At 36.6% G+C, this 27,960-nt stretch overlaps 1 protein-coding gene and 1 long non-coding RNA gene across 11 annotated transcripts in view; one reads left to right on the top strand and one right to left on the bottom strand.

The window, feature by feature from the left end:
• Window positions 1-4,686: 4,686 nt before the first annotated feature.
• On the top strand, window positions 4,687-12,073 carry LOC147757720 (uncharacterized). Of its 2 annotated transcripts, XR_015320618.1 has the most exons (4): window positions 4,687-4,934; window positions 6,892-7,086; window positions 8,713-8,907; window positions 11,968-12,073. It is a non-coding gene; the product is annotated as an uncharacterized LOC147757720 (long non-coding RNA). The 2 variants fall into 2 exon arrangements; XR_015320617.1 differs by lacking the exon at window positions 11,968-12,073 and having other exon boundaries at window positions 4,689-4,934; window positions 8,713-10,167.
• The window catches only part of LOC111245093 (putative phosphatidate phosphatase), a 31,384-nt gene continuing 13,432 nt past the window's right edge, over window positions 10,009-27,960 (bottom strand). For 6 of the 9 annotated variants that reach the window (XM_022792928.2, XM_086979550.1, XM_022792922.2 and 3 more), the window contains 4 exons: window positions 25,813-26,126; window positions 19,878-19,935; window positions 18,542-18,724; window positions 10,009-11,418 (listed from right to left, as the gene is read on the bottom strand). In XM_022792928.2, coding sequence (XP_022648663.1) covers window positions 11,068-11,418; window positions 18,542-18,724; window positions 19,878-19,935; window positions 25,813-26,063 — 843 coding nt within the window. In that variant the 5' untranslated portion in view covers window positions 26,064-26,126 and the 3' untranslated portion in view covers window positions 10,009-11,067. Of the gene's footprint in view, window positions 11,419-12,151; window positions 12,401-13,054; window positions 14,054-15,216; window positions 15,294-18,541; window positions 18,725-19,877; window positions 19,936-25,812; window positions 26,127-27,960 lie in introns of those variants that run through there. The other 3 variants (XM_022792926.2, XM_022792924.2, XM_022792925.2) reach the window with 3 other exon arrangements.

The following is a 27,960-nucleotide window of genomic DNA, read 5'->3' as shown; positions in this document are numbered from 1 at the left end:
GACCATTAAAACTAAATAGGTACTTTTTTTTTTATCTAATGTACCTCTGCAACGGTTATAGGAGTTTAACTAATTGGTGCACATCGTTGTTATCCGTTTTCTTTCATAGTTCTTTGTAAGTTATAGTGAAAGGGGTAAGCTCTATTTTGGTGCATATTACCGGGTTTTTTCCTCAAAGTACAGCAGTTTTATATTTGTTGACGTATATGAAAGGGTGAGGTGTGTTCATACGCCTTGGGAATTTATATTATACAAAAGACCTATGCAAATGGTACAATAGTGTAGCAAACGCAGACATCTAGAGTTGGCCCCCATCTAGTCTAAATCATAAGTCTTTAGAGACGTCAATATAGAATTTAGAATAAGCCGTCGTCAATTTGGATATGGTACTTACATTTTTTTTTAATTAATTGATTTCATTACAGATGGTTGTCGCCAACTTTCCATTCAGTGTCGTTATCATTTGAGTACATACCACCCTTTCAAATGCACGTTTTTAAAAAGGACTACGGACATTTTCTGAACCATAGGCGTTTCAGCGTGTATAATTTGACGCAGAAGGAAAAAATAACTTAAAAAATACAAATTATTTTACGTTTAGTTTCTAAATGATGTTCCTTTCCATTAAAAAACTAGGCGAAAAGGGCTTTTTTAGAAACTCATTTTTAAAGACTTACGACTTATTATAATATTAGCCTTATACAATTGCATAGTTGTGCTAAAATGAAATGCTTATACTAGAGGTATTTCATAAATAACAATTTTTAGTGTCCTCTTCGAAGTTTCCGAAAAATTGTGTGATTAGTAGAAAAGATAAGTATTTCGGTCAATGGATATTAAATTGATAATAATAATAATAATAATAATAACTGCAACAAGATAAATAGTATCCCGGGATTATGAAGCTACTTTTAGAATTTCTCGGGTCTTCCGAAGGATGTGAAGTTGCACAATTATCGGCCGTTGCTCCCCCCGCTGCTTTTTAGAAGAACTGCAAGCGAAATAGCGAGCAGAGCCGATATGAATCACATCATGAATGACAGGCCCGCTCCCTCACTTGTCAAACCTTCACTCAGCTTGGGAGCGTGTACACATCAAACAAAAGCCAAATCAAAATTTGTCCTTCACTGTCAACCGCGAAAGCGCTTAAAGCGGCTAGTAATAAGAATCTTTCTGTATCGGCTCTTTTATACTTGAGATCTGGTCCAGTTAGCTTCAGTGAACTACAAACAAGGACCCCGCTGAATCGATCATTGTACTCAAATATTTCTCCCTCCATTTGTAGTCAACAAGCAAGGCTACAGTTTGGGGGCCTCATACGGTAGCTTGCATTTAGAGGATCGCTCATGCAGAGAAATCAAAGTTTAAATATAGCGGTCCAAAAATTCATAAAATAAAGCTGTTTCAAATGGTATTGTCGGTTCCTCCTCGTTTTTTTTTATTAAATTTCTTCGATTTGCACGACGATATTTGCATTAATTCGACCAAAGTACCATATTGGACGTACAGCTTTTGGCCACTGAAAGGGCCATTATTTCTATGACGTAAATTAAATTCTCATTGTTCTGTGAAGCAGCACGTACAGGATACCTACTCATGCTATTTTCTATTCCATCAATTTCGAGTCAGGGCGTACGACATACGGAAGATACAATTATATAATGTGAACACTTTTTGATATCTAATTTTTTTTTACTGTTTGGCTAGCCTGTAAAAAAAATGAAATGTTGGATCCAACTAGGAAAATAAAGTATATCGATAAAAATGGTAGAAAACAAACGCGTAATATGTATTGGAATAGCGACTATTTATCAGTCGGACATTGAAGTTACATTAAAGCTGTTTTGAAGGCGGCAGTGAAAACATTACGAATGAATGAATATTGTTCAAACTAAAATGACACTAAAAATTAAGTTGTATGAATTAAAAACATGACAAATACGAATAAGAAAACCAATAAAGAGAACACGGAGTTCATGAGAGTATGGTGCTTGAACCAAAATAAGACCTTCGACAAAAGCTTAAATGTTTGTCAAAAAAAATACGTAGAAGCATAGAAAGAGATACACATAGTTGTTACGCTGCGTCGAGTACAGAATAGTTAGCAGTAACACCTGCTTATTACTACCCGAAGGAGAACTGCATGTGTATTGAAATAGAAAATTATAATGAAGGAAAAGGGGGAAATAAGTCCAGACATCTCGAATATTTCCCCCATAAACTTTTTCGATACGGCTCGCTTGACTTACGTGACTGAAAGTATGTAAGTTTCCATAATTATCACTCTAATAAACAGTAAATATAATCTGTGAAAATAATACGGGCCTTTTTCCTTATTGAAAACATGTTTCCTTTAAGTCAGTTTCCTATAAACTCTTAAATAAAACATTTTTGGAAGCCTCTTGACAAGCATTGCCTTTTTACAGCAAACCTATCGATTTCGGAAAATTGAAGAAGTCTTACACTGGAAAGTTTCAAAAGTTTTTTCAAAAGAGGAAAGTTATATTTTATACAGGTATATATTTATATTCTAAAATTAAAGCATTAAATAGCTGCTAGAAGGTTAAAAGAATATGACGGCAACTAGGTTTGAGTATCTTTCTCTATAATTCCCTATTCGTTTCCTATAAACACATTAATATCCATTAAGATCTAGTCCATCTAATTTAAATAGATAAAATGAATAAAAAATGTTACGTATATCTTGAATTTTTACTATACTAATGAGCACGATATATGCCATGAGAAGATCAACAACTCCAACATCTCTGCGATCTGTTACATTCAATCTAATATCCTTCGAACGTCTATTTGATTCAGAAATCTCGTTATACATCCTATATCTACAGTATTGTAGTGGTTAGCAAAGGAGGTCAAATGTATTAAATCTGATCCTCTTCGTAATTCAATATTTCATATATTTCCGTTGTATAGCCTCGATTTGTTTATTAAAATGCAGTTATAAAATTTCACGATAGTTTTTTTTTGGCTGGCCGGTCTTCGGCTTGAAGAGCCTCATAGCTTTTGGTTTTGTAGTTTTTTTGGAAACAACTACAGGAAACCTCATAGCCGCAAAGCCTTCATACGTTTCTCCGGCTTATAGAGTTATTAAGTTTGGAACAACGAAGCTTCTATGAGGGTCTATGTAAAACTCTTGCGTCTTCATTATAAGACAATGAGAAAGTATGCTACAGATAAACATGGCATAACTGTTGAATGAGTTAGGTTATCCAGATTTAGATCAAAGTGCTATAGAACTCATTTACGTTTTAAAGCTATCCCAATAATATATTACTTGCAGGGGCTTGCATTAAACACAGACATGTTATCTTTAAATACAGTGCGTATCACATGAAATAGGTTGTTAAGGCGTTCGAAGTTCGCATCCATTTTCAGCGTACTACGTGCAGTGTTATACTTTTACCTTTATGAGTTTACACTGGATATAGTTGCGCATGTAGTGCATACTTGGATTTTCCCTGGTATACACACTAATTTGGCACCTTTCTCGTTTGGCGGCAGGCAAAATCCGTTATCATTTGCTTTTGATCCGCAAATTAAACTTGACAAAATGCCATCGACATTTGAATATTTCGTTACTGAAAACGTATTATAGTGTGCCTATGTATGCATGCATAGCACAATTGATTAAACCAACTGATTTTAGTAGCTCGTTCTAATAAAAAAAATTCTCTATCTCTTTTTGTTAACTATATTAGCTTAATTAGAAAACAATGTTCTTCTTTCACTTAACTTAAAAATCATCGTTGCACTTGAATTTTAGTAATGAACTAAATAATCATGCATTCGCCGTCACTCTTTGCTATTGTCCTACGCCTCTTCTAGTTTATTCTCTCTTGTTGATCCCGTTTCGGTAAAAATGTTTAGATATGGTGTTGAAAATCTCTTCCAGCTCACTTTTAGAATGATGCTGCTATATTTTGAAATGACAGGAGTTCATTAAGACGTAATATCGGGATTGGAACTATACAGGCTTCTGTGTACATTGAATTTGTATATAAGGGAATCTTAATAGAGCTTTAGCAACATTTCTGTTGTTAATTGTCTCCGCCTTTTAATAGTAATCTCTTAGTTTGCTGACAAAAAAGTTTGTGTGTGTGTGGTAGTGATGGCCATTTTCGTTGTGAGCTGCATCCAGAAGTGTAGAATGTTGTTGAATCAGTCGAACAATGATGACTTTATGAATGGTCACTGTGTTAGCTAAATTTAATGGGTCAAAAAGTAAGCACCAATTTACGTACAGGTATTCAGTTGTGTTAGCTCTCTATTCACTATTCTATAGGGATCATGCCGGCATCTTCAGATGTTCAGCCTGGCCAGCAAATTCTAATTCAGACCACTATTTTTTAAGTTTTACAAGGATGTGTTCAGCATAATTTAAAGTACTACATTTTAAGTAGTGACGTCCGGCTCACTTGATATAAGACAAAACTCTGTAGTTATGATGTCTAAACTATTCTGAACTTAGGTACGCCAAGCAATTCGAGACCTATCTAAAGAACTATCAAAAAAAAAAAAAAACTTATTGCTAACAAGTACCTATGGATCTCGCCAATGCAACGTTTCACTTGGTTCGTTTGATCAACTTTGATTCATTTGTGTTCCAGTATTTTTCCTATAGAACCTTTATCACGTTTAACGAACAGATTTAGGTGATTCTAAGCCAGGTTTCAAGAGGTAGTAGCAAAATATAATGTATTTTAATATTTTGTGTTACGAACAATGCCCGCAGGTTCACTCTAGATAGATAAGAGAACTCAATAACAAGACTGAAGAATCACTAAATTCTTTCTAGCAATTAATTTTAAAAATTTGTATTACTTCAGTTCTTTGCAGCTCGGTTCGGTATTCATATACATCATATTCAATATTGTCATGTCGAGGTCTGCTATAATCGAAAAAAGTGGTCAAAGGTACGTCATCGCCTTTTTTATAAATTTTTTTTTAATAAACCTAATACTTTGTTTTTCTGTCAAGGTATGCCCCAACATCACCTATGATCTCTTACCATTTAGGCGGTGAGTTAATTATTCCACTACTGAACAAGCCTGGGGTATGAGGACCTACGAAGTTTTAAAATTGAATTTCGATATCAGGTAAAGATATGAACAATTTCCGACTCAACAATGGTCAAGATTTTAAAGAATAGTATTTTATGAGAGTACTGTTTAGTTAGTGGTAGCCGGCAGACGCCCTCGAATCGTAACTCCTGCATGTTGACAACTGTGATTTTTGTAATGTGAGAGCGTTGTCATACATTAAGAATGGTTTGTTTCTATCCACTAATTTAAATACTTAATGTGGAGTTTATTCACCATGTCCTTCAATCGTTAAGAGTAAATTTTAGCCGTAATCGATGAAGTAAGACTCCTTAAGCTGCAGCAGATAATATATGTATTAGACAACCAAACGGACACCATAAGATTTTTGCAGCTAAACATTCGCTCAGGAGTGATGTCCCATCGGCTCAATTACATCTACTCATTACGAGACTGTCACCGATTGTTGTATAAGATCAACTTTTTTTTAACAGAGGTCGCAATTGTATGGGTCAGTGTTATTTCACTTAGCTAAACTCTTTTGAAATGGATCGGCTTACATTAGAGGTTTTAGCACATCGCCGTTGACCTTCGTAAGGAGCCATCCATGAAAGTAGTTTTCTAATTGAAATTTTCATTTCTAACTTTTTTAAAACTAATGACTCACAGTGCTTTTAATATATAGTAGATACTTTGGAGAAAACAAGGTTTATACGACAAGCTGTATCTGTTTTGTAGTTCTAAGTGAAATACTTTTTAAACTACTCGAATTTCATTTTTTTCGATTCACTACAACTTGCTAAGTGAAAGCCCGAGATAAAGTATTCAAGTGAATGGTCCCGGATTGGAAAGGGTACAAACATATCTCTAAAATAAAAAAAAGAAGCTGCACATCGTTACATCATTATAGAATCGCCATTTTGAAGTAAAAGGAAATAAATTTCGGAGTTCTTCGAAAATGAACTCGAATTCTTGTGCTTTTAGCTAACGCAGTTATAGCACCTTCATGACTGCATTACGCCCGTATCTGTTGCAATTGCATATATCCTTACTGGCTAAATAACACATATTTGTGTGTTTTATACGATATCCCACATTATGTTAGGGTGATTATTTATTTAAAACACAGTGTAATATTTTTTTGATTAGATCGTCATTCTTGGCTTTACCCGTCTCCAAATGCTCTCACAAATATTAATGGGATTATTAAAGTCCTATTTTCTTTGCTCCAGTACTTTTACGCAGTGCAAAATTAGGTCTCTGCCTTATTTCAGCGCTTTTAATTTAATGATGCAATTTCATCCCATGTATTTGTATTAAACCTGCTCTATAAATGCTTTCCTCTACTTTCTCTCGGAGGTTACCATTATAACTACTCTAACCAATACATCATGCGAAGAACTTCCTTTAACAGAATGACCCGCTAACTAAGGCAAACGCTAGATCCTTATTGTCTAGACATGCTGATCATCTTCTTCATCTCTGTAAATTATCAAAAATTCGTCAACACGAATAGTAATCATGTATTATTATGAAAGTTCTTCGATTCACTTCACAAACTATATTTTATTTTTATTATTTTGAGTTTATCTCTCTGATGAGTAATTATTAAACTATTACATCGTCTTCGGGACCATTTTATAGCTAATTAAATTCTCTAAAAGCACACATATTGCTCTAGTCAGATGGCGAGTTTAGTTAAATTGCGTTAAAGAAAGCGTTACGTAGCACACATGTGCCCCTTGAAGGACTAAAACTACAAACCTTTCGAGTTTACGTTACATAGTGCTTGGCTCTCAGCAAGTGCGTCTACGCCCGGTTTTGAATTTAGGCAGTCTCAAGTATTGTACAGTTTACTATACAAGCGCGTTACCGCTGCGGTATCACGGGGACCGGACGGCAAAAGCGACGTTGGAAAGTTCGTTTCAACCGTTCGATTAAGAAAAACGAGTAAACACGAAAAAAGAAAAGCAGAGATACATGTGCAATAAGAAAAAGACGCAAGAATCTTACAACTTCAATCGTCGTAAGTAGCTCCTTTAAATTCTCAACTTTAATTTGAATTGCCTCAGACAAAATTACATCTTTGCAAAAAATAGAAAAGTCGCAGCTACCATAGAATTTATAATCTAAAAAACTGATTTTGAATGTTTATGAGACATACTGTTGTGCCAGTCAATAATGGAAAATGCATATGTCAAATACTGCTTCACCAATTCTGACTAGGTGACTCTAAAATTTATCATTGGTAATCTAATTCTTCTCCACGCAGCTTAATTCACTTCCGTGGCGTGACATTCCTTACAGCCGCTTTTGGGGCTTTGGAGGATATAGAGGTCCATTCCACTCACCAGGTGGTCATTATAGCTGGTTCTCGTACATCATTCATCGGATAAACCTAGACACTTTTTCATTGACTTTGTGCTCCTAGAAAATTGTACGTATAGGAGCAAAGGAAGTTCTAGCGCCTAGTGTTCGATACGCCTGAACCGTCTGTACAAAACTGCGCTAAGTCCTTCTCACAGCCCGTTTATGCGCGATCTTGCCGCGTCTGGGATAGTTTAGATCGAAACCTTAGAAAGAGCTATTGACTCAATTACTAACATAAAAAGTCTTTTCTTTTTCTCTCTGAGATCGTAAATGGTCAGCATGAGTATACACGGTTGCGCAGATATGTATGTCATCGTAGCCTTTATTACCCTGACGTGCAGATTTTGGTGGGACCCTGGCCGTCATAAGTTTTCACGTCTAATATCATTGCCAAGAAAAGGTTTCTATTTCTCCCTGTGCTTTCCTGACCTGCTTCGCTTATTTAAGAACTTATTTGGCTGCTGTAGCGTAGAGTTCCTTTAAAACACATATCCAGTCTCTAATAATACCCTTTTTTTATATATAGTTCCTCAAGTTGCTATTATGGCTTCTAAATCGCGAGGAACGATTCTCAGTAGACAAATTGGGGGAATGATCCACTAAAACTCCCTTGCCCATCTTCCATAATTTCAGGTATATTGCCTAGCACAAAATATTCAAGGCAATTTTGGCTGCCACACAAAGGTGCTTTTCAACAAAAACCCTTATCATCATCGTCACAAAAAACTATTTTTTGCAAACACTTTTCTAGGTTTGATTAACCATACTGCCATGAAAACGTCATAAATTGTAACGTGCAGGATGTTCCCTACAAGGTCCACAAAATCTCGTATTCCGTTCATACAACCTCAAAGTAACTCCAAGTGCTTTCTCTTCTCCCCAACTAACTCATATGATTTCCTTTAGAGGTCTCTTTTCAGATTAAAAAATATTCCTTGTTGCTTCTAAGGACTTCTTCACAAAGTTGCTTGACTTTTTAGATACTCAACTAGAACCGCGTCTTTTACTTGCGCGTCGCCCTTCGATTACTTTTGTTTTAATTTGCATCGCTTCGTTCTCGTCAGACTTCTGCTATCTTACCTTTCTATAAGTATTTGGCGTCAAAAAATACGCTTCATCTCCCAAGAAGTACGCGTGATAACCCTTGTTGCTGTCTTTCAGAAACGTCTTTCAGAAATTGGATGTTGTTCTGAAAGTAATGAGCGAAGTTTGACTGTGTCTTTTAATGCATTTTACCTATATGCACTATATAAATATCGCTGCATTATTTGAGCATTTTCAGAAAAACCTTTGGCCCGCCATCAAGGGATCCATGTAGACAAATCTTAAGGTGATGTTTCTCACAGAAGCAGCCCCCAACGAGGTACGCGAGCTCAAGTCAAAAACCTGCTGAGCTACGGCCCCTCTAAAAGGCACGAAAGTGTAAGCTGCAAAAAGCTAGTGGGCAATTTGCTTTGCAAATCAACCGATTAAATGTGTAAGTTACACTGATTATATAAGCATACATATGGAATAATGTCCACTGTTTGAGACATCTGATAGTTAGACTTTTTGAGTATAGGAAGCTTTTTTAATTCAGAAGGAACGTCAAGACACACGTATTCACAAGTGAATATGTAATTAATTAATACGATGATTTTTCTAATTATTCCTCAGTTTTTATTATTTCAAATGGCCTTTCTGGCCATCACTGATCATATTTTCGAATGCTTGCATTCTTCAAATATCCTAGATAAACCGCTCTTTCAAAAATAACAACTGCGTCAACATAACGAAGTCACTGCCACAGAATAAAACATTGAATAAGCCAAGGAAATATGATAAGAGTCGTCAAATAGTAGCAGCGGGATAACAAAATGAATGGACTTTCAAGTTTGTTATAAAGAAAGAGATTTAAAAAATTGATCGAATCAATGTAACAGGATAGCTACAACGAAATAACAGACTTGGTGTTGCTGAATCTTAGAAGAATTAAACTGAAAAACGACTAAAATGTACTCTTAACTTAGTTTAATTTGGATTAAGTAAGTCAACGACAAAAAAGCAGAGATCGTCATTTAAATGAAACCGAAAGAGCGTCTGGTTTAGCTGCATTGGTAGTGTTAGAACTACCCTTAAAATATAGTTGATAAATCCGTATTAATCTCCTCAGTTATGAATTTTGAAAAATTAGGAAATAACCTGAATATAAGTCGAAATAGATACCAAGGGAGACCCTTTTGCCCAACAACAGTCTAGGACATATGTCATTAGTTAGTATAAGTGATGTCATTGTTGGCGGGCCTTAAATTCAATAAATTTTAAATAACACAGATGATATGTTACTAGTTTCTATTTCTCTTAATTATTTGGTATAATTGCGGCAAACGGCAGATGGAGTTTCAGGTGCAAATAAAAGAAGAATGAATTAAGGTGCATCTTTATGGGTAGTATGGAGTTTCGGAATTTTTTAAATCTTAATCCTCTTCGCCCCTTGATAAGAGTTGTCTCGAAATCGCAAGCGCATTAAGCATGGACTTTTTGTTCTGACCCAACACAGTACTTTTAGAGATGTTTTCAAAATAAAGACATAGCTCCATCTGTTTGGATTTATGTACATCTTTATTCTCGAATTCAACAATTTCATAAGCACGAGATCGTGCAATATTATACAGTAGTACTATTGCGATTTAAATTACTTTTTTCATTCGAGTTCATATATCATATACAGCAACATCGAGTTCACTGAGGAAAATTTTACAAAAGAACTTACTTGTTAGCTAGTTAAGATTTGCTTATATAAATAATGCGATAACTACAAGCACTTCGTAATAAATATCATTCATCATCTATCAGTGAATTAAGTTGAAGCTACCAATAAGCTGCTGCCCTGACATGACCCGTTTTTCAACCACCGACGTCAGTCTCATGATCTTAAATACGCGCATTTATGCATCCACACTGACGAGCATACATACTGCTTACTGTTTTTGATATTTCTGTGTCACTATCATGTCCAAGCTTTTACCATTGTTGGCAAGAACAACAAACGTACGTAAAAACTGAAATATCAATTGAACTTTTCTAGAAGACAAATAATGCACTTGCTGTAATTATGTTAGGTACTTGACATATATCACCTAGAAAGCTTTATAAGTTGGTGCACTTTTTGATATATGAATACCTAATCACACCTCTATACCTGAAATATATGTGGATTGCCCTAATGTTATTGTATGTCGGATCACCTTCAAAATTTTTACCTCAACGTAATTTTTTGCCCCACGCTAAAGTGCTTTCAGCGTATCAGCTAATTTGATAGTCTACTTAACGCCCTTCTATCATCAATTTCAACATGTCCCTTATGACTTATGTCCCGGAAGTGTAGGTTTTCATTAGAACTTTTTATTGGTTGTCCTTCTTTAATGTTTTAATAATACTTGAGTATACGATTTTTTTAAAGTGTAATTTTCAACAGCGTTTTTCTTGAAAGTCTTATACTAGAACATAAAGAATGTGCAGCTCCTAGTCTCTTGTATAGAAGATGAATAGTGGTTCACTCGTAGAGTCGACCCGTAATCGCCACACTGCACGCACATTGTTCTCATTCGTTTTCTTATTGACGGGTTATACCTTGTGAACCATTAAAGTAAAATCGTCATTGTGTACGACCTGATTCCATAATAACTGAAGTTGATTTCACGCCGACCCTGCCAAATCGAGATCCAATGTCTTTTTCGCCTCTCACCTCATCCAAAGTATGTTTGTCATTGTGCTTGCCAGTGCAGCTGCTGGGTTCAACATTGCTTCGCTGAGACGTCACCAGCTCATCATTTGTGCGTGAAGAAACACCTTCTGCGGAAGTGGCAGCAACAACGGCTGCGATATCTATGATAATATTTGTTGTGCTTGTTGACGCATCCTTTTTAGAAGGTGAAAATGATGAGCTTGCCGGAGAGTATACTAGCATAGATTTCGGTCTCCGTGGCAAAGGAGACATGTAGAATATCTGCAATTCGAAATTGACTAAGTCACCTGTAGCATAAATTGACGCAGCGCACGGTGAACATGAGCATCAAAAGTACAACAATCTACCTAATACAAATGCATAAAGGAGTATATATTTCGTAATCATTTACTTCCTCTTCTATTTAATTCACATTTGTGTTGTTCGTATTGTTAGTAAATTTGAAACTTTGTTGTTTATTCGTGTTTCCCCAAAGTTACCTACCGTGCAAAAAGTATGACTTTTGTTAATCTTTAGGTGACTCACCGCTCCAACAATCATCGCTTGGAGAAGCTTTGAAGTGAAAAGAACGTAAAAGCACCATTGCGAGATCAAAAGTGCAAACTGGATGCTTTAAAGAAAAACGATTAACTATACGAAGAAAAGTAATGTAACCCAAACAAAGGTGCCATCACATAGAGAGTGAATCACGTAAAGAACTACTAGAATATGGCCGGGTGTCCTAATTAATCCGCTATGTAACACTGTCGAAAATTACGCGCTGCGTCTTCTGCAAACCTAAGTTAAAGAAATATTTGATTTTTTTTGCAGGTGTAAATCTGCATAGATGCCAATATATCAAGGGCGCAGACTCATTATAAACTTGCCAGAAAGTTGGGCTGATATGATTTGAAAAGATGGGCAACGCGTTAGTCAGTAAATGCTCTTGCAAGGAAGATCGTGCTTTAGAAAGGATATGCAAAGAGTTTAATAATGAGATTAAAACGGCGATTGTTTATTCTAAAAATCTGCTTTTTTCGATCTTCTGACTTGATTTTGATGGCGGCGACGTTTGTTCGAGCTGTAGCCCCTTCGTAATCAATGAATGCGGTACGGGTACGTTTACCTCTTTTGCAGCCTTCGGTAACCTTATATCGGTGGGCTTCCGTGCCGTGCCGAATAGAACTGAATTAAGTAGTAATAATACGCCTCTATTTTCGCAGTGTGTGACACAGCAAAGAACGCGCTGTGTAGCATGTATTAACTGAGAAAAAATACAAATAGGCCGTTCTCATGAAACCGTGCCATGTCTTTAAAATTCTCAAAGCCTATCACTATGTTGAATATTAGTTATTTTTGCGAGAAGTGAAATAATGATCCATTTTACATTAATCAATAGCTAGAATGATAGTTACACTATGGCCGTTGGTTGTTAATAGAAAGTATAGGGACAGGTTCTAAATGGTGAAATACCGCACACATAAGTGTTTCGGGAGATAAGCAGGTATCGAATGAGGTTCAGATGGGAACGAGAAAGCTGTATAAATAACGTTAGCAAAAATTTTCCACTCACAATGTCGAAGTTATAACACTAGGAAAAAGCGGTAAATCGGGGAGATAGTAGGACAAGGCCCTAAGTTACGTCGTTAGAAAATTATTTAAGGGTAGCCCAATAGAAAAATTGAAACTTTGATACATGTGTTCTAAGTAGCAAAATCTAGAATTTTCGTTGTTTAAGAAATTGGTGTAAAAATTGAAGAATACGTAATGACCGAGCTACTAAAGTGTCCAGTATCAGTACGAACGTACTTATTGCCTTTTAGGCTAGCTCAAGCAGTATTTCACATAGTAAAATACGAACCTTATATTGGGAAGAAAGAATGTTGTATAAATTATTAAAACAGGAGATATCACACAGTTCAGTCAATAAGAAGAAGAACCGCAATGTGCCTCTTCTATATTAAAGTTTTATTTACACTATTAACGTTTAGAAGATATTGAGTTCACGGTCACACGTATTATGTCTAAATACGATAATGAGTCATTGATAAACACAATGATGAAATTAGAGCGTCAAAGTCGCTTGAGTGTGGCGAGCGCATAGCATACACTAGGACGCCTAATTATATATTTAAAGAAGACGGGAAGTATGACCTTCGTCAAACGATTTAATTTCTGGTTTTTAATCTCAGCATGGACTGCCTCATAGTTTTTTGCTCGGGGTTCTTTCGGACACTTCTGCGGAAGCCGTGAGGTCCATCTGCGCGAGTTCGTAATGTCAGAACATTCAAATGGTTTCGCCGACATAATAGACATATTACCATATTCCAATCCGATTTAGCTACAAGCATTTTCCACGGTGGATCTCTAGCATTTTCATATGAGTACTGCTGGCTTTATTTTGTATTAAAAAAGGTTACACAACTTGGGCCACCTAATGCGGGGATCATAACAATAGCACAGTAAAGTAAAACAGGCCTTCTTAAAAGAACAGTGGAATGAGCAGCGACCTGTTGATTCGGTCTAATATCACTTATAACGCACAAACCAAACATCGATTTGTCGATAGTGATACATAATGCTGTCCTACATATATGATGGAAGCTTGGAAGTGCTGCAGCAAGTAACGCTGGAATGTCACTAAGTGGCCTGTTGTGTACGTGTAGTGACGAACTGAGCTGATTCTAGAAGGTCTTGTTAGCAACTTGACTTTTGGCTTCAGTCGATATCTTCATTGTTTTGCCCCGCGATCGACGGTTGGCTATTCAGTGAATGTGGCCTAGCTTTTGGGAGGTTGAAGGCGAAGCGCGCGAAAACATCCTGCCTCTTGTGCTTACTCTTTATATATGGCAAGTGGCCTTCGACATTAGAACAAGATTCTTTCTGCGCGCTGTGTTCGCATCGTCTAGGCTCATTGCTGTAATCGTAAATACGTATTTAAAGTACGTTTATGAAAGAAAGGACGGCCACTCGCATTATATTATCGAGGCGTATAAAACACGAGTCGTTCGATATAATATAAAGTAAATACAAAGGTCCAAAGTGTTAAAATAGTGCTTAGATTCATCCTCCTTCTTCAAAAGCGAGCCAAATCAAACAAAAAAATCGATCTATGTCTGCGAGCTAACAGTGGAGAATGAGATTCCAAAAAAAATTAAGAAGCGAATACAAAGACACTGACGTCCCACAATATCTGTATCTTAACAGAATATATGAAAGAGAATAATTACCAATGGACCTTCCTGAATTAAGTAAAATTCAAGCGCTTAACTTTTTAGTTCTGCGACCCCCCAGCGCACTGCATGATGAACTACGTTGGAAGACTAAACATACCTAAAAGCAGCTTCAAAGGCAAACACGAGCCTAATAGAACAAATCCTTAGCGGGAACAATTATATTTATATAATATATAAACGACGAAGTTGCCAATTTTATTTGTACCTTATATTGACATCGCTTGTTGCCGAGAAAAACGACTTGCCTAGCTACAACAAAAAGAAAAACTTTGGTTTGATGTAGAGACTACTTAAATTAATTTGTACGATTGTTTTTTTTGATAAAGTGGCTACCATTTTATCGGAACTGATTTATCAGATGTTTGGCAATTGTCACACCGCAAAATGTAATGTCTAGTATTTTATGCGAAAAGGCTTAAGTTTTTCAAAAAAAATGGAACCGCTCTGTTGAGTCTGCACAGTAAAAGAAATGTACACGTGAACTCTTGTGACCTTGATATCAAAATTACGACATATCACCTTTGTCTTGAATACTAAGTTCAAAATCGAGTTATTCCTATTTTTCCTCATCATTCTCCTAAACTCAGCAAAGTACAAAACAATGACATGCATAATCTAGGGGCTTTTAAAAAGTTGCCGAGCCACCGGGAAACATTATTTTGGCCTTCAGAACGAATTGAACACAGGCAAGATGGGGCGATCAACGGCCTGAGAGTTCACGATATCAACAGGAACATCCAACCTTCCGATCTTACCATGAGCGATAGCTTTACAGGGATTGCCTCCTAAGAACACAGATTGGAGCAGATCTCTTTAGCAGTCATCCTAAATAATAAGAAATCACCTTGTCAATGGTAAGATCGTCTTGAGGAATCCTTTGGTCTGTCCCAATTGTTTGAGGTAGAAAATCTTCTCAAAGTACTGCAAAGAATCCATTATTAGACAAATAAAGCTTCAATATATTATTTCATATTCTTTGTAGGATACTATTCGTTAGTTAAGTCATAAAAACCGTCAGCCGTAGCTTTATTGCAAAGTCTTCCAATGTAGGCAAAAGCAACTATTTCTTATTTGAAGCCGTTGACAGAGACATAGCTGCCTACCTAGAACAGTAATACCAGGAGTCGGTGCAGAAGAAAAGATCTGACACACTAGCATTCTAGTCGCCTTTGCAAATAATTTTTATGGTCTCAATGAATCGAGTCTTGCTGGAATTCTGAAATTCAGTCTACAAGCACTTGGAATTACAAAGCAGGCTATCTCCGTATCTGTCGTTAGCCACGTCCTCCGCGCTGCATTACTTACCAGTGTGTCATGACTTCAATGACGCTTTAAAGTTTTGAACGAATCCGGTTCAATAGAAATACTCCCAACTAGACTGCCAACAGAGTAGTGGTTTCAAATCTGCTCTTGACATTAAGATACAAAAATCTCAGAATAGCATCGTAGAAACACATCTCTAATTGTCCTCGCCGAGAAGAATCGCTCGAAGAAACTGCCTTAATAGCGCGCCTTCGACAATACAGCACTTTGAGATAATTTCTGTCACTTGGACTCAAGGCTGCATTTGGTAGAGAACAAAGATATTGGAATGTTAACAGGTCTAAAAACGCTTTGTGGCACTGACTTTCTTGCCGGAAAACAGGGGTAACCAATTTTGTCACACTGGACAAAGGTATGTTTGAATAACTCAGTTTCGAGCAGGCAACAGAATTTCCACAGGAGGATAATTTTAGCTCTCTTTTATTTCGTCTTAAATAACAACTTTGCGCTGGTTATCTGCGACAAGCATATGTTAGTTAAGGCAAACCAGTAGACGGGTTATAAAGTAGTGTACTCGAAACACTGCTCAAACTGTTAGTAGGCTAAGGCGACTCGAAACATGACGGAAAAAAATCTGAAGAGTTTTTCTTGGGGCCTGGGTCTTTGAACAATAGTGAAACTATTTGACGCTAATCCTAAAAGTCATTTTTAATGTGGGTGATAGGAGTACATAAACGAGTGCTAACAGACCGGTAATTTTATCTATTGATATTCCTTTCTTCAAGGGAGTTATTAATTTTTAGATTGCTAAAGATTATCCCCATAATAGCTTAGTAGACAACCCATTTGCCTAATATTAAGGCTACGTAATGGTTTATGCTTGAATCCGATCATAGACACACTTCATTTCTTCCTAACTGCCTCGGTACTTGGTATTAATGCAAAAAAATATCCACTTTACATACATGCCTACTTTTGTTGACAATATTTTATTTCAGTATTATACACGCTTGACTTGAGTATGAAACATGAATGATTGATATCAGCAGCTCGATGAACCAAAAAACGAGCAGAATAATAAACATAGAAATGACGCTAATTGAGAAAGACGAGACGTAAGTAAGAGACATTTAAGGGCTGGCGAAATGTAGTCGGCATCGTAAATAGATAAATAGAAACAACCGCTTGCATTTAAAGATGTGTTGTTTCAAGAATTCGTGACAAAAGAACTTCGTAGTATATGAAAGTGAAGGAACAGAATGATTGTCGCGCTATAATGTGTTTGATTAGTATTGTATATACGGCCAACCTAAAGGGCCAAACTTAATCGCATTATAATAACGACATACTGTAAAATGTACCTGACGTAGGAAAGAGTGGATGTAAACATTAAAGACAGATTCGCTTACAAGAATAAATTTATCTATAGCATGATCGACAATACTCAGTTTAAATAAAAAAAGTCTGCTCTACGGCAGCTCCATTGTATTTCGAAAAAGCTTTGCAATACAAATGGCTAATTGTTCTGGCGACTCGACGCATAAATGTGGTTAAAAATTATGCATTTTTAAAATAAGTCTTTTAGCTTCCTACGAATTTTAAGCGATAAGGAAACTAAGACACATGGATACATCACAAACGACAGTAAAATTTGAGAACACTGTTATACAAAAAACCTAATATATACAGCATTTAGATCCGTGGTGAAATGCTTTCCAGTCGTTAAAAAACAGGTCTTATACGGGAAAAAGGAGTCAAGAGAGATCACAAATAATTTGATATTCGCTTGTACCCGCGTTCTCTGTTTTTGAGAGGGTCAATTTGGGGAAACTGAAATATATTTGAATAATAAGTCTGTTCATAAGAGGTGGTCCATGAGGGCTAGCTACTTCTAACTGTCCTAATCGAGATTTTTAGTGGGGAATAAATCAAACTTCGAAACTGATGTAGCTACGTAAGTATATGTTTTTTGCGATACTGCCTATTATCCACTATAAACATGCTGTACAACTGCGTACGTATGTGCGTTTAACTCTGGTTGGCTAAATAGAAATTGATCCCGATTAATTATTACAGGCGTAGCACTTCCAATGTGTCACCCTACACATACAGCAAGCACTAGAAAGCACAATGTTTTCTTTTTTTATTTGTGCCTATAGTAGAGGTGCAGTTCTTTTTTTAACTGATGCTACAAATTTATACACGACCTGACTTTTAGTTATACTAATCGTGGAAAATTTAATTTTCAATTCATACTGTGGAATACTTGAAGAAACTGCTTGGCACCCAAGACAATTGAGGGTTCCATTAGTCGAGGAATTTGTATATTGTCGATGTCTTGACACCAATACGCCCAATCATTGTCTATTGTTTTCATTTGACAACCGCAGCGTTATTTAAGCGTTTGTTTAAAGATATTATCGTTTAGTCATGTAAACACTTTAAACTAGAGAGTATCGACGCATACCAGTAAGGGGTTCGCGAGGGCGAAATAAATATTCGTGTTACTAACATGCTTAGATTTGTAGGAAAAGTCCTTTCACATTCCATATGTAAAAAAAAAATTTTAAATATGAACAATTTATTTGAAAATTAAGTTATTTTTGTATCAAAAATGCAAAAACGTATATATATATATATAGGAACGCATACACAACGCAGTGCTGGTGCCAAATACACAGAAGTTAGGCAAAAAAAAACTAATTCATATCTCTGTTGTATGTAAAATCCTTAAATCTACTTCATTGATATTATCGCTCTCTTAGCAAATGAGATTGACTAGATTTTATAGCTTAGCTTTACTGGCAACGACCACAGACATATTTAAAAAGCTGAATTTTGAAATAGGTTGTATTGAGAGCTGAAAAGCGCCTAACGTTGTATACATCCTGCTACGTGATACTGACCGTGATAAAGGCGCAGAGAATTCCCAGGATGGCGCCGGCCGCGACGTCAGAGTAGAAATGGTAATGGTCACGCACTCTTGTTAGGGCAATAACAAAAGCCACTTGAATAAACGCAAACTGCATCATCGGCCGCATAACAGGCACAATCACTGACTTCCATGACATTCGCAATTGGAGGTAAGTCTGACGACGAAGCATCAGTACGAGTTGGGCAGGGCCATGAAAAGTTTCCAACAAACGTAAGAATTCAGGCAATAAGGTAAACAGTAACCATGGTAGCATTTTTGTCTGTTTTAGTTGAAAACTTATTTTGCTATTACGTGAAAGTTGCAGAGATCTACATGTAAATCTTTGGCTGAATCTTGTTTCAGTTTTTAAATTAACTTTTACTTTCTCAGCTCTGTCATCTTAAATATGCGTTGTGAAAATAATCATGTTTCATCATGTGTAGGCATAATCAAGTGGGTAGAAAGTGATGTAATGTGAGCCGTTCCTATGTAGAAAAACAATCACCGAAGCTATGCATTGGTGGAAAATGCATTTTTCGAAAGCATTTGCGGACAGAAATCTCCTAAAAATAGGCGAGACTGATGACAAGCAACGACAATATTTTTTCGGGATTTATTTATGACCATATTTGGCTACTGCAAGTACAACCGAGTTGTATCGCTTTATACCTGGTGCGTTCCCATAGTTATATTGCAACAGTTTGATAATTATGGCAGGGAAAAATCAAAAACGATAGATCAAGAAGATCAGCCGACTAGGTAGGAGACACAAGAGTACGCTTATATACTTATTTTAAATTGCCTAAAGTAGCTGGTTCTAAGGGGTTCTTGAGAGGTTAAAAAATGCAGTAGTTAAGTTGAAACGCATAATTTTTTAGATTTAGGAGGTCTCCAACTATAGCCAGTGCCTAACGCCGTTGCTCAACAGCAGATGAAAGAAAGAAAAAAGGCACTGCAGGCGTAGGGTAGTTTTGAACAAACCATTTCAGATGCTTGGTAACGAACGTGTTGTCAAAAGTATTCTAAGATAATTTCAAGTAAAACACAAGGCCCAAAACAACTGCCTCAAATAATTCAAATGCTATTATGGAGATATTTGGGGCTAATCCTAGCAAATGGTAGATATTGACTAATGTTAATGTCTGTGCAGAAAGCCGTTATATGCAGAGTACAGAACATGGGTAAAACAAACTTTAAACAAAGCTATTGGAAGCTGATTCTGGAAATTCATACCATTTTGGTATCTAGTCAACTGTAAATTATAAAAAAGAGTAAGACTCCATGTATCAAAAAATCATCAATAGAACGGAATAAGGCAAACAAATTACCAGAAGGTAGACAGCGATGTAAAAAGAAGCCGCAGCGTGAGCAGATGGAAATGATTCCCTAAAAAAACATGGCAGAAAGGTTCATATAAAACCATACTTTTAGATGATAAATTATTCACTTTTTGCAAAAAAACATCTAGATGATTTTATCTTAGTGTGTTTTTATTTTTATGTGAAAAATCAAGTAACCACACATTTATTGGTATACACATGATATGCACCAAACTCAGTATATTAGGCATTGTGTTTGTAATATAAACAATTTATATAATAACAATAAAATATATTACGTAGTTACAACATATACAATGCATCTTCCCACTGCTTTAGATTACGTCTTCTTCTGGCTGTAAACAGTTAGAAACTAGGCTTTTTTTAATCAAAAGTTTTTCCAAATCGTGCAGTCGCAAGATATCGACAAGCCTCATGGCCATTTTACTTAGGCGAGGCTGGTTACGCTATTTTGTCCTGACTTCATGCATTTTAAGGTCATGATAACCCGTACCGGTACTACAATCTTTTCAAGGCAGCCAACTAAGGATCTTCTTGTTCTAATAATGTACTTTGTTTTCAGTTTTGTTCAAATTATTGAATAGCGTATTCGAAAGTGCTCCCAGTTCCCACTGTCGCAATAGACACTCAGCTGGCCACTGCAAACTAGCGCCGCCAACCAGTTTCTGAATGGCTAGAATTCAAGAATGATGAGTAAACTTTATAAAGGTTGTGAAATCGATGGATGCAGCTGGTACGAGCTGTCTCGCAAGCCTACCAGACTGGCTAGACTATCCAGTGTCCTCAAAGCACTTTTGGCGGCAGGACAAATATAAACGCCTATACGTATATATACACTTTTTCCCACCGCACCTGCAGTTCTCAAGCAGCGGAGTAGAAGCTAGAAGAACGCCACTTCAGCAGATGAGCTATGACATTTTTCTACGTTTCTTTTTTTACCGCGCTTTCGAACTAAATGCTGGTGTGAAACCTCCAGCTTGTCGCAAGAAGTAAGAATAAATGTCGACGTGCAGTGCCATCGCTAAGCTTCAATTCACTACATATAAGAACTGCTCCTTTGTGTCCTTTGTAAAACCTATCAAGTTCTCCGATACACTTACCTTTCAGGCCATTTCTGCTGTTAGTGTCTTTTTGAACATTATCTTTCAATGTCTCAGCCTGAACTGGTTAGGATATGATTGACAATGTAAAGAAATATATAACAAAGTTTTCATTCAAATCTGCTTCAATACTGCCAATATATGTTCTGGTTCGTTTTACCGCTCGATTGGTCAATAAGCTCCTTGTAATTCTACAGCGAATGGAATTTTACATCGAGTTCAGGCTCCAAAATGAAGGTTCTAAGTGAAAAACAAGTGCATATTTGGTACCCAGTTTATTTTGCGTTTTACCGAAATTAGAAAACTGCCAAAGCTGCAAAAAGCGTTCGTGCAGTACACAATATGAATTCCAGGCTTAAAAGAACTGTTCAGAACCCGTTTGCGAAGTTCAATAATGGCATAGAGAACTTAAAAATACACTTCGCTTTGGTCGGCCATTTGAGGTCGACGATGACTGCCTGAGGACACTTCTGAAGGTAAACGGCCGGCAGGTAGTTCATTATGGGTAGAAAATGAACCGCAGTAGTACGGTTGTCTGATATCTTTAGTCTATAAGATTTAAGTAAGAATTGGGTGCTTGAACGTTTCCACAAAGAAATATGAGTTCTTATTTCTGTTAAACATTTCGAAATTGGGCAACTCGCAGTCGCATTGACTTGATTCTATACGAAATTGTCATTGGTGGCTAGAGGTCGTGCCTCCATGCCAGTATAAAGGAGAGAAAGGAATAAGTAGCTGCGAGATCAAAGACTGATGGTGAATACAAGTTATTCTGCTAGTAGAGCTTGATCGGAACGCAACATTGCTTGTTAGTTGGAAAACCGCCTTTACTTGTAGCTCAAACGTGCCACCATGTACGTACAAATGCCATTTCCGAGCCGCAAATAATATAGCAAGCCTTTCTTTCTTAAGTTGTGATTAATTACGTCTTGCCTGTAAACAGTATCCGAACAGCACGAAGAGTACTTCCCCTTGACCGTCGAAGAAGAAATATGTCTTGCTAGGGCTCCAATGACATAATAATTTGTATCAGTGATGACTACAATTAATAGTTCTTTGTTGAAATACGAAAGGAGAAAATTCAAGCCAAGTATTTCACGAGCCTAAAAGCATTTTTTAACGCATTGTTGATTTTTCTTTAGCAAATAAACTGAAGAATGAATTTTATGGAGCGCGGAATCAAAGTCTTTATAAAAATTGATGACGCAAAAAAGTTAAAAAGAAAATTAATCCAGTTTTACTTAAAGCCGAATTTAGCTCCGAAAAAGTTGTCTGAGTCTTTTATCATTTTTTCTTAAACTTGCTTCCAAAATAATAATGCTATCCAAAGATAAACGCTTTCGAAAAAATTGATTTCATATCATTTGTGACTTGCAAACTCACCTGTTATAATGAATGACAGACAATTGATTTAATGTTAACTTTTCGTCGTGTTAATTATCAAGTGCGACCTTGAAATCGTCAACTTGGACGTGAAAATACGTTACAGTCAGTTCGATCTGTGAGAACTATTGGCCTTCGCTCAGTTGTACAAAAATGTCGTTGCGTATCAGAGTTAGGTCGTGATGTTTCCTGTTTAATCTTATACTATGACAAGAGCAGGAACGTATTGACTTAGTCTTTTCTTATAGTTGAAGTGCCACATCGCTGTAATGCCCCGTTTTTATGGACACTCCGAGACTGATAAGGTGTTGCAGCTCTTTCTTTAGTTTAGGTACATAATTAATAAAATACAAAACGGGCTTTCTTGAAAATTAAGGAAACATTTGGTATTGGTTGTAGCGACATTCTTATCTTTATGCAATACTTCATCCCTTCAGGGAATTCCGTGGAAATGAAGTTTGTAGTTCCTTCACTATAATGCGCCTTTCATTATAAGTTGCCTTTTAATTACTGTAACTGTCTCTCAGCTCTTTTTTATAATTTTTCAAGTTATTTTTTTATGTGAACAAGTTCTCGGGATCACCTCCTTTTTTAAAGAGCGTCAAAGGCTTATGCTCGTTAACAGTCTAACCAGAACGGGTCTTACTGGATTTTTGTGAGATTTCCTCAGATTTATAAAACATCATGGCATCACGTTGCAAAGAGTCGTCTCATAATGTATGATGTTTTGGTCTGTGTCAACACATTGTGTACAACGTTCAGACAAAAAAATGTCATGGCGTGTGCTTTTTATAATGGTAACAGTAGAAAACAAATTCACCTGCATAATCTAAAGCTTGTTGTGAGACCTTGAATGGATACCATGTCTAATGAAAGGCTGTACTTTTTTCTGCGAAATGCTGCACCTCCTCATACGAACCAAATCACACAGGCCTACCATCTGAAGATGTTCTCGAACATGCATTTGTGGCCACTCATCCATATTGTAAAGTTACTTCAAGCCCGCCAGAGTGTCGAAGCTCGAAATGCTTACGCTGCCTCTCATCAACCTTGTGAAAAAGATATTGACGAAAACTAACAGAGAATCTTCGAAAAAGCTATGTGAATTGATTAGGCCTTAAATTGAAGCTTTTAATAAAGTAAGTAGAAATTACATTGAATAATCGAGTCGGTCATGGACATATACGTAATCATGTAATGCTCATATTAAATAATAAACAAGAAACACCAATGGCAAAAGCAAAAAATTAGGAGTGCCTTGAATTCGCAAAGGTAACAGGTGGATTATAAAGTTCAAAGACAAAAAGTAAATTCTATGGAATCGGTCCGTTCCGATTAAAAGCGACCATCGAAGTTATTATTTGGCATAATGTGAGAAGCCCGGATATCGACAACGGACATTAATAAATTAAAAAATGTCATATATTCCTTCTTAGGAAAGTTGATTTACGATTGCCTCGTACTTCCATATAACATGGTTTAACGAATTTCTATTGAAAAGAAATTTGTAGTGTTTTCCCAGATGTTCGTCGCCATAAGCCTCTTATAATGAAGACCAACAAATACTATACTGAGTAACTCCGAGCCACCGTAAGGGATATGAAGCGGGTTTTTTGTAGAAACTAGAACGATGAAGTTGTGCTAGCGCTGTGGTGTAGATTCAACGAGATTGCCACCCGTATTAATCTCGTTGCGACCGGAAGGTAATCTTTGGGTGAAACGACGAAACGATTGAACGGTGCATAGAGAATGCACGGCCGCTTCAACACAGCAAAGCCAGAAGCGACGTTAGCTTCCTCGGATGTCTGTTCAATTAATACGAACCCGAACTACCCTTCACCAGATATCAGCTTTAGTCGTTTCACGCATTCTCAAATGACCTTGTATCCCGTTGTATTTCATTTATCCTAGTGTATTCTATAGCTCTCGAGCAAATCGTGGTTTGCTTTCGGAATATAGCAATGCTGAATCAGTTCTGTGTCGCCTTACTTCCATCAACGACGATGCGACAAATACGGCACCATGTTTTGAGTCACAATCTATTGACTAACTGAAACAGCTTCCTGCCATTCTGCAATAGCACACCGCCCACGTAATTGGTCCATCGGTACAGTCATTTGAATCTATAAATAAAACATCATTTTGAACTTTTCACGGTTCTTAAGTAATTAGGTTAAGCAATCACACAGTATTTAGGACAATCATTACGGATACAATCATAACTATCGTGCAAGTTCCCCGTTCGAGTTGCTTATATTTGGTTGCAAACATCTTTTAGACAAAGTTTTTGGTCGAAGTAATTAATTAAAGCAGATACCGACGTAAAATCAGGGTAGTGGGAAGTATGAATTTAGTGGGCACAATTGCAGCTAGAAAATACCGGCTAAGTCCTATACAGCTGTGTCAAATACTTAAATGTTAGGCACGGTGTCTGTAGGCAAAATTTGTAGATTAACCATTTAATAAAAAAAACAGTAATCTAACTTTTTTTTTGCAGCCCCAGCTATTGACTACTCGAAAGCATATGACAGAGGAATCAAATAATCACTAGCAAAGCTATCACTTGATTTCTGGATATAGCTAACAAAGCCGTGTCTCGTTGCCACAGAGCGTTCTCTCTAATTGCCTTCTTTATGATCAAAAAGTTAGTCTATTTTATCATCTAATATCCAACTTTCTTTTACACAACTTTAATTTGATCAAGCATAATTGCGAAATATCTAAAAGTAATTAGTCTAACGTTTTTTATATCTCCAATTTGATTTAAGCTGTCGTACTTTGCGTAGATCCTAATTCACGAGTTAATAATTTGCCCGATGTCTTATATGCTTCGCCAAATTTAGTGAAGTGTATTGAACGATATCTTGTTTATAAAGCACCAAAACGTATTGTTAGTTTTACCTAACGGAGAATTGCATCAAGGGTACTGCTACTAGCAATTTCTCATTCTAAACGAAATTCGCATTGTAAATTGATTAAACTACGGCGGTATGATAGTGACAGCCACCAATTATTTTATATAATATCGTATAACACAATAACTTTATAAGATTATTTGTCTCAGCACAAATTTCTTTTTAAAGGAATATTGTAGACTGTACTGTGATTAATCTGATTACATTATGACGAGTTAAAAATGTAATGGTATTCACTCTGATTAAAGTTAAGGGCTCGGCAAGCTGATATTAAAAATCAGACAACTTGAAAAATCATTAAACAATAGCTGAAGATAGGAACTCATACGGGACCTCATTATACCCGTATTATAATAGTCAGTCCGGCGTTTAAGTTACCTAGGCAGCAGAGGACAAAAGGGTTGACGTAATTATAATCGACGTCTATGTAACTGCTGAGTGATATGGTTAACAAATATACAAACCAATAAAAATTTATAGATTTTTTTCTAAAGCATGCATATAGATAGCTTAAATTTGCTGTACCTGGCATTGATTTCTCCTCTTTTATTTGAACAGATGAGGTCCACAGTGTATTGCTGGGTCCTGCTGGCTTCACAAAACTGCACAAGGTTGGTAGGCTTACACGCATCGATGAAATGTGGTCTTAGGCGACCAGCAATTTTTTTTCCGAGTTCAACTGTCATCATGGTTAGTGCCGCTCCATAAAGAAAATTTCCAATGCAGATATAAAGGGACTGCACTAACTTTGGTACCCAAAGGCTAAACAGAGTCATTTGCTTGACAGGCAACCATTCCTCGTCGTCGAGATGCCATCGCAGAAATTCGGTAATCAGGATCTGCGCTCAAGAAAACATGCATCGTGCTATTACTGTTGAAAGACATTATCGATTCACGTACATTTTATTAAAACAAAACATCTTATAGTCAATTAATCGAGACATAGATATTTATGTGTGCTGGACATTGGTTTTTTTCGAAACCTAATTTGACACCGATTTACTATCAGCGCACTTCATACTTAAACATAACCAAGGTCAAAACCAAAGCCAACTGTTTAAAGCAATGGACGGCAGTATCGGATGTGAAGCTTGAAACGTTTCTTTACATTTACACACACTAATTAAACTCAGGTTTTAAACACAGAAAGCAAGCACATATATATATATATATATATATATAGCATCACTTCGTGTAAAGTGGCAATCATCGGATCCGTAAATGCTTGTTATGTTCCGACAAAACGATTTCAACAATATTTTCTTTTTTTTAAGTGCTATTTTTAAAGTGCTTCTTGCGGTTAATAATGTTGCTTGTTTTCGAAATTAACATGAAGACCAAATGTCTGGTAGGCCAGTCAATCCTGCCGATCAAATAAAATCCTACAATTTGATCTAAAAGAGGGTACAAAATAGCTGTATACATTCTGTAGATGTGCATCTACAAGTAATATTTGCATTGGCATCGTAGGTCCAGTAATTCAATCCAAATTAGTATATGCTGTACTTGACTCTGATATAACACCTACGATGTTACAGTTACTATGAGAATACCCCTATAAATGATACTATACATTTTCTCCTCCACGAAAACGCTAAAAAAATGCCCTTTAAACAGTTTACGGCTAAAAGTTGTACATTAAAAACTTTGTTGTCTCCGGTTGCCTTTTTCAGCGTTTGCGTCACTTTCTGCAACAATTCGAGCTTGTCTGGTTCTTTTTTAGGAATGTGCCGGAATACCAACTGCTCATAGGCTAACGAATGTTTGTGATGTAAATCAGTAATAGACTTTAGCGAGTCAATTGTCCTCTTTGGAGCAAATGATGCTATACTAGCTGTTATGTGATCTTGTGGAAGAGTAAAACTTATAACGTCCCTAGGTGATAACCAACGAATGCTTGTGGCAAAGACAACAAAAAGTTCAAGACCTGTCTTAGCCATGTCTGAGAGTCACAGGCAGTCTCCCCAGTAAACCCAATGGATTATGTCATTTGGGCGATGATTACTGCTACTTTTCCGTTGCAAGCATCTTTCGTTTAAAGAAACCGCTCATATAAAAAAGGGAAGGCGCCGAGATGGACTGACCCTCGCACCTTTAAACTGAGACAAGTATTTGACATTCTATTCCACTAATATGTCCATCCTAGCATTAGCAATCATTATTTTTATTTTAACACTTCAAAATGCATACAAGACATACTTGCAGTCTTTGGTATTATAGTTACTTGAGCAAAACGATGATACCATCGCTTTGTTCAAGTAACTGAATATCTGAATGCAGTGACGTCTTAGGGCAATAGCTAAAGTGTGGAACAGACAGAAACTGAAAAAAATATAGTAGTCAACGAAGGGACATTTACTAAGGGTGAGTTCAGGCGAATATAACATTATGCATTTTACAGAAAGCAAGCGCTGCAACAATATGGCTTATCAGTTTAGCTGGGAGGCGAACATCTTGAGATTAGGCAATGAGTTAAGTACTGGAAATTATTTTTGATACCAGGACTAACATCCATCTCTGATGTGGAATATGCACAGAAAAAGGCCATTAAGAGTGGCTCTCAGCCTTTCACCTCTACCACACGGAGCCTAAGGGGAAAGCATGCGCCTTTTCGTCTCGGTTCCAAAGTCGATTGTGCCCTGTGCATTCCTTATCTCGATGGATATAGTGCTA

Source organism: Varroa destructor, unplaced genomic scaffold (genome assembly GCF_002443255.2).
Source record: "Varroa destructor unplaced genomic scaffold, Vdes_3.0 BEIS01000002.1, whole genome shotgun sequence".
Classification (NCBI taxonomy): domain Eukaryota; kingdom Metazoa; phylum Arthropoda; class Arachnida; order Mesostigmata; family Varroidae; genus Varroa; species Varroa destructor.
Note: the sequence above shows the minus strand (reverse complement) of the source record. Positions and strands in the feature narration are given on the sequence as shown.